General features: G+C 34.0%; 1 protein-coding gene across 1 annotated transcript in view; it reads right to left on the reverse strand.

The window, feature by feature from the left end:
* LOC143067941 (globin-3-like) overlaps positions 1-11,047 on the reverse strand; it is a 43,383-nt gene extending 32,336 nt beyond the window's left edge. The window contains exon 1 of the mRNA XM_076241588.1: positions 10,746-11,047. Within this exon, the coding sequence (XP_076097703.1) occupies positions 10,746-10,966 (221 nt within the window). The 5' untranslated portion in view covers positions 10,967-11,047. The remainder of the gene's footprint in view (positions 1-10,745) is intronic.
* Positions 11,048-11,902: the final 855 nt, after the last annotated feature.

Consider the following 11,902-nt stretch of genomic DNA (forward strand, 5'->3'; position numbering starts at 1 on the left):
GTTTAAAATGCTTAGAGCTTCTAAAAGAAAAAGAGTGGTGCCCAAGGGAAGAGGAGATAGCGTGGCTCCGGCCGCTAAGAGAAGTGTCTCGCGTCGAAAAGTTGGAGATGTCCATGAAATCAGATCAACAGGGAGTCCAGTGGCAACCAATACACTAGATACAGAAGTGATGACTATGGCTCCGGTCCCAACAACCGCTACTGAACCCATTATGGTCCCAACAACCGCTACTGAACCCATTACACATTCAGGTAATTGTCCAGTATTTCAAAACCCAATTCCTTGCATTACGGCCAGTGATGACCTTGCTAGAAATGTCACTGTTAGCTTGAGGCAAAAAATTATTGCTGGAGAGTATATTGACCTGGCCTTACTGTTAGTAAATTCACAAACCTCTGCAGGGGATAAACAAAAAGTAGTTATTTCGCAGGGAGAAATTTTGCTACAACCACGGCAGCAACAACAAAAAATTGACTCCATCGATACTTGGACAGACGCATATTTAGTGTATATAAGTATTTATTGTACTGCTCACCCGCATGTATTTCAAGAATTACTGAAGTACATGCATAGTATTCGGTTAGGTGCTAAGCGGTGCGCACTAGGGTGGAAATCGTATGACGATCAATTCCGCCTCAGAATGTCACAGGATCCAGCAAGGTCTTGGGCTGTGGTTGACCCTGAGCTATGGCTGCTTTATATGTATCCTCCGTCTTCTAGTAGTAATGCGCCAGTAAGCACGGGGCGCTTTAAATGTTACGCATTCAATTACCAGGGCAATTGCGTGAATCAATCATGTCCTTATAATCATTCTTGTTTAAGATGTTCTGATCAGCACCCACTTATACAGTGCCCAAGACAAAACGTTTTTCCTAATAGGGTAGGTGGAAATGCAAGATTTCAGCAACCTAGGCCTCAATTTAGACCGAGATTTCAAGCACGTGGTGGCAACCCAGTGCAGTATCCCAACAATACGAAATCGTATTCTGGTCACTATATGAAGTGATTCTTTAGCAGAATGTAATTAAAGTTGTGGCACAATTTTTTTTTTTTTTTTTTTTTTTTTTTTTTTTTTTTTATGGTTCTATGTTAAAGAGATGTGTAAGAATTTATGACATTGTTCATATTGTTAATTTTGTATAGAATTAAGATTGTATTACTTTCAGAGTCCAAACTATTGCGCCACCTATGGGATAAAGGGTGGACTCCAATAAACATACTTGAATTAAACACGTATCTAGGTGATTATGCAAATAGGGTGGATGCTCAGCTCCTGCTTGAGGGGTTTACTTTTGGATTTAGGATACAATATGAAGGTCCACGTATTTCTACTACCGCAAAAAATTTGGTTTCTGCAGAAATACACAAGTTCGAAACATTAGCAAAGTTGCACGACGAGGTCAAACTGGGTAGAATTTTGGGTCCATTTTCTAAAAAACCTATATCGACACTGCGAATTTCTCCAATTGGACTTGTTCAGAAACCAGATAAAGGTTGGCGTCTCATATCTCATTTGTCTTATCCAAGTGGAGGTAGTATTAATGATTTTATACCCGAAGATTACTGTAGTGTGAAGTACTCATCATTTGACAATGTTTTAAATATGATTGCAGCTCTCGGAGAGCGTGCGAAAATCGGTAAAATCGATATTCGCCAAGCATTTAGGCTTTTAATCATAAATCCTGCAGATTTTGATCTTATGGGTATCAAATTTCAGGATAAGTTTTACATAAATAAATGTCTACCCTTAGGATTAAGTAGTTCATGCCAGCTTTTTGAACGATTTTCGACCTTTTTACACTGTGTTGTTCAGTCCAAGTCCGGTCTGGACACTTTGGATCATTATTTGGATGATTTTATATTTGCTGGACATGAGACAAATAATAATTGTGAGTTGTTAATGGACACTTTTATGAAAGTTTGTAAGGATTTATGCGTGCCATTGGCTGACAACAAAACAGTTGGTCCTACAACAACCTTGACATTTCTTGGTCTTGAAATTGATACTTTACTTATGTTGGTAAGAATTCCGGAAAACAAGGTCATAAAGTTAAGGTCTGGTATTCTATACATGGTTGGTCGAAAAAAGATAAAATTGAAAGAGCTAGAGTCAATCATTGGGCTAATGGCATTTTGCTCACGTGCAATTCCGTCATCAAGGGCTTTTACTAGAAGGTTTTATGATGTTATTTCAAACCTCCAACACGGGAAGTCGTATTATTATGTAAAAATTAATCAAGAGCTGAGATCTGATGCTTTAGTCTGGTTAGAGTTTTTAGAAAATTTTAATGGCGAATGCTTCATTTCGGAAAGTCTCTGGTTATCAAGTGATACGCTTGAGCTGTTTACTGATAGTTCTGGAAATGCTGATCTTGGTTGTGGGGCTTATTTTGACAAGCAATGGACTCAGTTTCGATGGCCTGTCGAGTGGAGGGATAAAGAGTTCATGTCCGATATATCTTTTTTAGAGCTGGTGCCTATATTATTGGCCATGTTAATTTGGTCCCCTCAATTTTGCAACAAGAAAATTTTATTAAGAATAGATAACCAAGCACTAGTTTTGATAATTAACAAGCGAACATCAAAATCGAAGTACGTAATGAAGTTAATTCGTCCTCTAGTTTTGTTATTAATGAGGGAAAATATTCAGGTACGAGCGTTGCATATTCCAGGCGAAAGTAATGCAATTGCAGATTCTCTGTCTCGTTTTCAGGTGTTCCGTTTCCGTACATTGGCCCCAGAAGCAGATCAAACTCCATCAGACATTCCTGTGGAGTTTCACATGGTCATTTCGGAACTGAAGTAGATTTTTTAATAAACAATTCGGTAGCTCCTAGTACAGCAAAGTTGTACACCAGGGCTTTAAATTTTTTTAACAGTTTCAGGAAAGATATCGGTCTTGCTAATGTATGGCCTGTGTCACTGCACGACATTGTTGCTTTTATTGCATATATGTATAAATCTGGATTCGCTCATTCAACAATTAATTCGTACACATCAGGCCTAAGTTTCTACAACAAACTTAATGATTATGAAGACTATACACAAAAATTTATTGTAAGGAAAATGATCGATGGTGTAAAGCGTACAAGGTCGCCTCAGATGGACACTAGACTGCCTATTTCAAGAGAGTTATTGGGTCGTATTTTGTCCATATTATCTTGTATCTGCAGTTCTGCATACGAGGTAAGGCTATTCAAGGCAGTTTTTTCCTTGGCCTTTCATGGTCTTTTTAGGGTTGGGGAGTTGACAGTTCAAACTATGAGTAATACATGTTATTCAAATCATGCTTTAAACATGAATGATGTACAAATTTACAAAACATATTTAGAAATTCATTTAGTTTCGTCTAAGACCGATCAGTTTGGTAGGGGCGTAACCATACACATTCCGGAGCAATTAGACAAATGTATTTGTCCGGTGGTTTTATTGCCTTGCTATTTGCGAGACAGACCTGTAGTAGAGGGACCGCTATTTTGTCATTTTGACGGTAAACCATTGACTAAATACCAGTTTTCTGCAATACTCAAAAAGTCACTACATGCTTTAGGTATTGATAATGCTCGTTGGTCGTCTCACTCTTTCAGAATAGGTATGGCTACAGCCTGTGCCATTGAAGGGTTATCCGACGAAAAGATTAAAAGTTTAGGTCGTTGGAAATCAGGTGCATATTTGCGTTACATACGAACTCCCGTTTAATTGTTTATTTATATTGCTGTTAGTTTCAGATTCTCCTATAAGGGTTTGGATTGTTGGGTCGTCAATTATTAAGAATGCGTTTGTGGAATCAAGGCAACGCCCGGGAGGAGCTAATTTGGCTTTGAATAGGTTGGGAGTAAATATCTGGTGGCAAGGAACCGGTGGACTAACTCTCTCCAAGATGAAAAATCGCATTAGATTAATGCTGAGATTTGAAGATCCTCCCAGCTATATTATAGTGCACATTGGGGGAAATGATATAGGTAATATCAAACTAGGTTACTTGCATTTACAGCTTGTTAAATTTATGTCATGGTTATCAAATAAATTGCCTGAAACGACTTTAATTTGGTCGCAAGTATTACCAAGATTGCAGTGGAGGTATTCAACCAATGGGAACTGTATGGAGAAGTGCAGACGTCGGTTAAACAGTTCCATTGGTGTCCACATGATAAAGCATGGAGGCTGTTACATTCGGTATCCTGACATAAAAGCTACACATAAGTTCTTGGCAGAAGATGGGGTGCATTTAACTAAGATTGGAAATGAAATTTTTCTGAATATAATCCAGGGAGCACTAGAAACAATTATTTCTAGTAAGACGGGTGGCTTTACTTTTCCAGACGACTATTATACACTTTGAATTTTGATAGTTGACTCGTTGTAAATATTATATCTGCTCATATTATGAACTTTGTAATTAGTTTAGATGAAACATCAGCGTTACTGATGCTCTTTTATGTATAATGTAAATAATTTCTTCCTTGTTACTCTGTTCATTTATTAGAAATTGTTTCATTCAAATTTGCTTGAAATGGCACAGCTACGCGCAGCTCCCCCCAATTTTATTGGCGGTTGACGGTTCTACGAAACTTTTATCTGAGGACTAAAACTGTCGCAGCACCGTCAATTTGGCAGATTTCGCTGCGCTTAAAGAACATATTTGCAGTTTACAGACTTATTTAAATCGTATGATAGCATTAGCCTCTGATTTCCAGGGTTAATAGCTTATCTTGAACTTGCCCCTTTTCATATATGGTCTGCCACCTCGAACATATTCGGCGATCATCATACAACATTTTCAAAGAAACATGCATTTCTATCACTGAATTTTAGTTCATATCATATCAAAAATTGCATTTCATATAATAGTACATATATCATATTTGTTAATAAATGCTGTGGCCATTTCCTGCCAACTCTAATTTGTTATTTTTTAAATGAGCATCTAAGATAATAAGATTTAAAATCTAAATTTTAAATCAGTTATCGGTTGTGCTCAGGCACCATGTCCGTTATACTACTTCGTCAATTATTATTATTATTTGGTTTTTAATTGGATTATCGATCTTCCCAAGTGATTGATTTACCCATAATCCTCCTTTTACCGTCGACATTTGGCAAAAGAAGACGCTTTTTTGAGCAAACCCGCCCACCCTCCCCTTAATTTGTTAGAATTCAATTCCTGCGGAAGATACTGCTGTTTGGTTTTTGTTTGTTTATTTCAGATTTGTATTGTCCACATAGATTATATCGTCATACCATGTTGAACGCTGTTCAGATTCTAATATAGAGACTGTCAAGCAACGAAAAATAGATGATTATAGAGGTATACTGGCCGTAAAAGAGTGGACATACACAGAAATTGAAAGGATAACTTGGAAGTGATTAATTATGGATTTTATTACATTCTACAATGTTCTAACATGTGAAATAGTTGCAGATTTGAATTAATCAATGATAGCGATAACTTCTGATTTCCAGAGTTAGTCGTTTGATTTATGGCAGATTTCGCTGCGCTTAAAGAACATATTTGCAGTTTACAGACTTATTTAAATCGTATGATAGCATTAGCCTCTGATTTCCAGGGTTAATAGCTTATCTTGAACTTGCCCCTTTTCATATATGGTCTGCCACCTCGAACATATTCGGCGATCATCATACAACATTTTCAAAGAAACATGCATTTCTATCACTGAATTTTAGTTCATATCATATCAAAAATTGCATTTCATATAATAGTACATATATCATATTTGTTAATAAATGCTGTGGCCATTTCCTGCCAACTCTAATTTGTTATTTTTTAAATGAGCATCTAAGATAAAGATTAATAACCAATAAATGTTTAAACAACTTTTTGCAGGAATTAAACGACAAATTTTTTTTGTGTTATCTGAGCTGGCCAGACTTTCCCCGTATTCATTATTAAAAACGGGTTTTTTTTACATTCAGGCTATTTGTATTACCATGATGTTTCAGATTTACTTTAAAGTATGTTTCTTCTATGTAATTTAACAGTCAGGGGTACTTCTAATGACAGCATTTGCAGAAACACTCAGTGAGTTTTACCTACTAGTGTTTTCGACCGTTTTCTAGGGTACCCCAAAACTGGTCATATTCAATATACCCTACACATAAAATGAAACAGTGAATTTCCTTAAGACTTTGGCAGATGATGCATGGACCCCTATATTTTCAATGATGTAAATATAAGAAAAATTAAACGAGAGGAAAATTTGTTGTAACAAAGGCCTACCCCCTTAAGTACGCCAAACGCGCGTTTCGTCTACATAAGACTCATCAGTTATGACATTTCGTGTGTTTTTACACAAAATTGCTGTGTTGATTTCTAAGAAATGAAAATAAAATGTGTTATGGATGTTAGACATGCACTTCGATTGTATACTCAGCTCAAGACTCAAGTAGATGAAAGGTTAATTGCATAGCCTTGGCAGTCAATTGATTTCTTATAAATAAAATTCTGTTTTTAATCAAATATTTATGTAATAGGGTAGAAAATAGTTTACATGATATTTTTTATTGAGCATAGAACAGACATTGGCTAAGATGATAATTTTGAAAAGAAGCACTTGCGCTTGGCTTATCAAAGTCTGTAAAGGTTTATCGTACAGGAAATATTTACTATAAAACCAGATAAACATTATTTACAGCTGGTACTCGAGACAATATTTGATTTAACATTTATAACAGAACCAGAATATCCGGAAGCATATTGAAATAAGTAACAGATGCTGCAACATATAGTTCTTGTCATAATTAAATCGTATATCATTTGATTGAATAAAAGGTTTTTATACTATAATTAAATGCTTATTGCTATGAGGGGAATATTAAAAAGCTCATTATAATATTAATATAACTTATAGCTATTATTAAGAGAGAACTGTGTTTTGAAATAGAAGAGTATCCCAATGATACAATTAAAATTATTTTCCCCTAATACGTGTAATTAGTAAAAAAAAAAATTCTCTCTCTCTATCTCTCTCTGAAAAACTGTTAGGTTATGGAACAAAACATGTAATGTAACTTTATTTCACGTCAATTGTTATTTTCATTATAAAAGGATAAGATAATATAATCTCCAAAAAGAATTACGAATTTCAAATTTAAAGCGTCCGAACTGCTTTACTGGATTTATCTTCATCAGAAACGGCCAAAGCCAAATAATTCAAAGTCAAGAAAGACTTTGAGACGAAACACGCGAAGAGATCTATGAAAGGGACACACAATAATAGTCAAGTCCATACTTGGCTGATGATAGAGTCCACAAGCAGAGGTTTCAATTCAGTTTCCGAAGCATTTTTTTTTTTTCATTTACCTGATCAGAACTGCCCAAAGCTACATAACTGAAAGCCAATGATGTATGAGTACCGGTACCGTAGTTAGAACTGATGAACAACAGACTTCACACGACCACGAATAATTCCAATGGTATCAATATTAACAACCTATTTTCCAGCAACATGCACATTTTTCGCAAGCTACCTTGTTCATTAATTGATATAAAATGGATTTCAAACACTTCAAATAGGAACTTAAACTTTTGTGCACATAAAAGTATTGTATTAAAGCAAGATTTTAATGTTTAATCGATACAGAACTCTCCGAACTAGCATAAATATTATAGCATATTTTAAATACATGTATCTTATCACATATATTATACATTTGTATATACCGAAAATCGAAACAGAATAACTATTCCGAAAAAAATTTAATTACCAAACACTAACATAATGCATGTACGGCTGCATCTTTTTATTGTTATTTCTGATTTCATTAGTGTTGCATTTGTCAGTTTCTGTAAGTTAATTCACCTGTGATGTTGGCAATGAGAGTGCAGATACTTCTTCTTACTTTGATGATTTGAATGTATTATTATGCTTTTGTTACTTACAAAAACCAGACTGGCATGTACCGGCACATGTGATAGATCATCATTTGTACACCTATAATAGTTGTAACGACAATGATAGACGAATGTTTGACGTCCTCTGTGGCAACTTTAATAACATACATATTTATGGTAATAAGTAATAAGTGTTCATGAATCCCTTTTTGTAAACTCAAAGGACACATGTATGATATTTTTAATAGTGAGCCCGGCGTTAAAATCCATGGGAAAACAGTCATCATAGCCAGAAATTTAATTCTAACCGTTCTTTAAGCTAACTCTCAAATGCAGCTTGCTTGACTGAGAGAGAGAAAAAGAATCATTTTCTTAACCATAAAGGGCACCGAACCCATGACCACCCTTACAAGAGGCGCATATAATGCTGCGAGACCATATGGCCATGGGAAATTATACATTATACATATTTATAAAGAGGTTTGAACTTTCACTATGTGATTCTTTGATACGTAATATACGATTACAAAGTTAAACTCGTCCGAAGTTTATAATATGAACCATAACTTTCAGACAGGACTCAAATTTAATTTAATGTGAAATGGACCTAAACTTTGTGGTCGCTCAGAATCTACCATCAAAAACTTAATTCAAGTCCGTGAATCGTAAAACATGGCTCAGAATGTTTTCTATTGCAGGATGACTTTTACCCCTAATATCAAAACTTATATTGAGTAAAATGATTCCAGTACCTAATTTTGTATCCTGGATCTGAACATAGGCGCAATATATAATCAGAGTAATTGATGTTTGAAGGTAGATCAGAGTAACCTCAATTTTGTAACAAGCTTGGAAACCCGTACACCGAACCCTACTATATGATTACTAGTACTCGATAACTGGGGTATAGAAATCGACTTCTTCCATTCGACAATGTGAGGAATGCCTAAGTATAGGGTCATGCACGTCCAGTCAGACTGGAACATATACAATGTACATGTAATATGTTGTCTAGTTCAGTAAAAGTCATAGTTTTTACGCTCTGTATTTCTTTACAGCCCCTTGCAACACATCTTTCGTGGTTCCGTATTGCGAATGATACAAACAAAAGGTCTGGTCATATCCAGCATCATTAAGATCGCTTAAGCAAGTGATATATAGATATAGGAAGATGTTGTATGGGTGCCAATGAGACAACTGTCCATTCAAGTCACAATTTATAAAAGTAAACCAATATAGGTCAAGGTACGGTCTTCAAAACGGAGCCTTGGTTCACACCGAACAGCAAGCTACATTTGTGTACATAGTCTACATTTCCCGCCGTTCATCCAAGTTTAATCTCTTGTTCTCAAAACTACTAAATTGTTTATAGGTTTCTTTAAATTTAAAATTCTTTAGACATTTGTGCGTTTAATGTAAATCAAAATACAACACATATGATGTTAAACAAGACTGTACATACATCTCGTAACAAACATTTATTGTACATTTAATCCAATTTCTTTTAATAATTGAGGAAGGTCTCTATATTTGCTCTATAGTATGAACTATGAAACGCTTCAAACTTCATGCTGAAGACCAAATATAGCCTGAGACCTTCCTCAATTACGAAAAAAATGGATTAAATGTTCAATATGTATATAAGCTTTTGTTAAGAGATGTATGTGCAGCCTTGTTTAAAATCATCCTTAAGGAAGGCAATTTTTTAAGAATACTGTAATTATTTGTCCAATTTCCTGTCATATTTGTTGAACTGTTTCACAACTTGCAATAACCCTGACAATTCAAAACTTATAATATAGTTAGGTTTCTATATCTTTTAGATCTTATATAAAAAAATATATTGACTACTTTAAAAATATATGTATGTATATGTCATTTAATATATTTATTGTTTGTTGTTTCCCGAATTTGCCTCTGTCATATCTTTTTCTAATCACGTATATCCCTCAAAATTAATTCTATTTTTGTCCATATTACGTATGAATGTGGGAAATCCTTTAATAAAACACCAAACAAAGAACACAATTAACCCAGAAAAAAAAATTAAGGAGTCAACATACGGTCATAGATTGATTTCTATTCAGAGGATTTGCTTTATACAGTAAAAATAACGCAACAAGATTCTGATATTAAAATGAAAATAAAATCAGTAGAGTAATACCTGCGATGCTATGTTAAGTATAAAAAGCAAAGCGATTACATTAATCGATTTTCTTAGGATACTTAAATTGATTATATGGTTGTATTTTCTAAGATCAATTTCTGTTTATTTGGTGTGAAACTAGCTTATTTTCCAGTGTGTTAAAGTGTCACATCACTTGATCAATAATTTAACACATCTATGTTCTGTTGATGTTGTCAGCTTAATTGACTGAATGCTAACACTTTTTAAACCATTGCAAAAACAAATATACAATTATCCTCATAAACAATGTGAAAATGGTTTGTTCAGTAATGATAATTTGATATGATGAGGGAAGTGATGAAAAAATACACACGTACGTACGTATAGTTTAGTTATGTTGTCATTTTATGAGAAGGGTACGATTTAACAATAGAAAATATGTAAACCAAGTGTTTTCCTATACATTTGTTGGTGAGTTATACACTTTAGATGTGTGTAAGATATAAATCTGACTAATATAATAAAATTCGTATTTCCTTCAATGTACAACTAAAAAATGTTTATACATATATACAAATAACCACTGTAATACTCATTTAATTATTTAATTAAATTATTTAATTAAAAGTAAGAAATGTATTGCACCACTTCATAACTTATATTATAACAAAATATGTGAACTATTTATTGTATTAAGAGGGGACGTGTCTAAAATATAAGAGTTGATAAAAAAAAAAAAAATACTACATATATAATTAGACTAACCTGATAAACATCTCTACTCCGGTTGATTCGATGCATCTCTTTATTCCTTTCCAAGACTTTTTCAATTTAAATACTTGTCTAGCATCTAATGGTAGTCGTGGATCGGTAGGAGCTGGTGGAGGCGGCTCGGGTATAGAACCATCCGCCATTACCTCTACATCCTCAGTTATTGTCGGCCTCGACTTGATTTCTGTTTGTGAATACTGACAGCCCATTATCATATCCTCGTAGGTCGATAATCCATTCAATTCTGTTTTACATAAATTTCCTTCACCATTTAATCAATCTTTATGATGGTAAATTTTAAATCTAGTAAATAAGATATTATATTATGTATATTATGTATATTTTAATTATTAATAGTCCTAGTGATTATCTTTAAATATATGAAGTATATTCGCATATAAATTACTATATAAAGGATAATAATAAATTCATGCTGTGTGCAATATAGATGTATTTCGATTATCACAGTTTTTACGAACGCAAGGCTATAAAACTAGCAAAACTTAATTATCTACAATATTAGCAATCTGTGTATATAGATGATATGAATACAGTTGATAAGAATCTTCTTATTGCTTATAATAAAAACAAGAAAAAAAACAGGAGCGTCACGATAAGAAATGGCTTACAACAAATGTTATAAATTCCAAGGTGATAATAAAATAAGAGGAAGCCAGAATAATTGGGAAAACGGGAAAAAAGTTAAAAAAAACATGCATCACTGAATTGATTGGAGAAAGATTGAAAACTGATGTGCTCAACTAGGTTTTTTTGGTCGAGCCTTCGATTATTTCAAAGCATTATAAGGTTTCACGAGTTGAAACCCCCTGAACAAATATATACAAGTGATAAAAACACGATTCAATGTGGATTATCATTCATTTATCGAATCACGTCGAAAATGACCAAAAACTGACTGCAGATATCTAACCTTAGCTAGTACTCAGTACATAAATATATTTTGTAATTCTAAATAAGTAATATTGTCACAGAAACCATGCCTTCAACAAAGATTCTAACCGTTAGCAAAGCTGTTACCATCATGCTTGATTTACATTCGATTCGATGCTTTTCTAGAACATATCAATTGGATTTAGGCAACTAGTTTAATCGATAATGTCGTAGATCGATTTCAATGCTTGTCGTTTCAT

Source organism: Mytilus galloprovincialis, chromosome 3 (genome assembly GCF_965363235.1).
Source record: "Mytilus galloprovincialis chromosome 3, xbMytGall1.hap1.1, whole genome shotgun sequence".
Taxonomy (NCBI): Eukaryota; Metazoa; Mollusca; class Bivalvia; order Mytilida; family Mytilidae; genus Mytilus; species Mytilus galloprovincialis.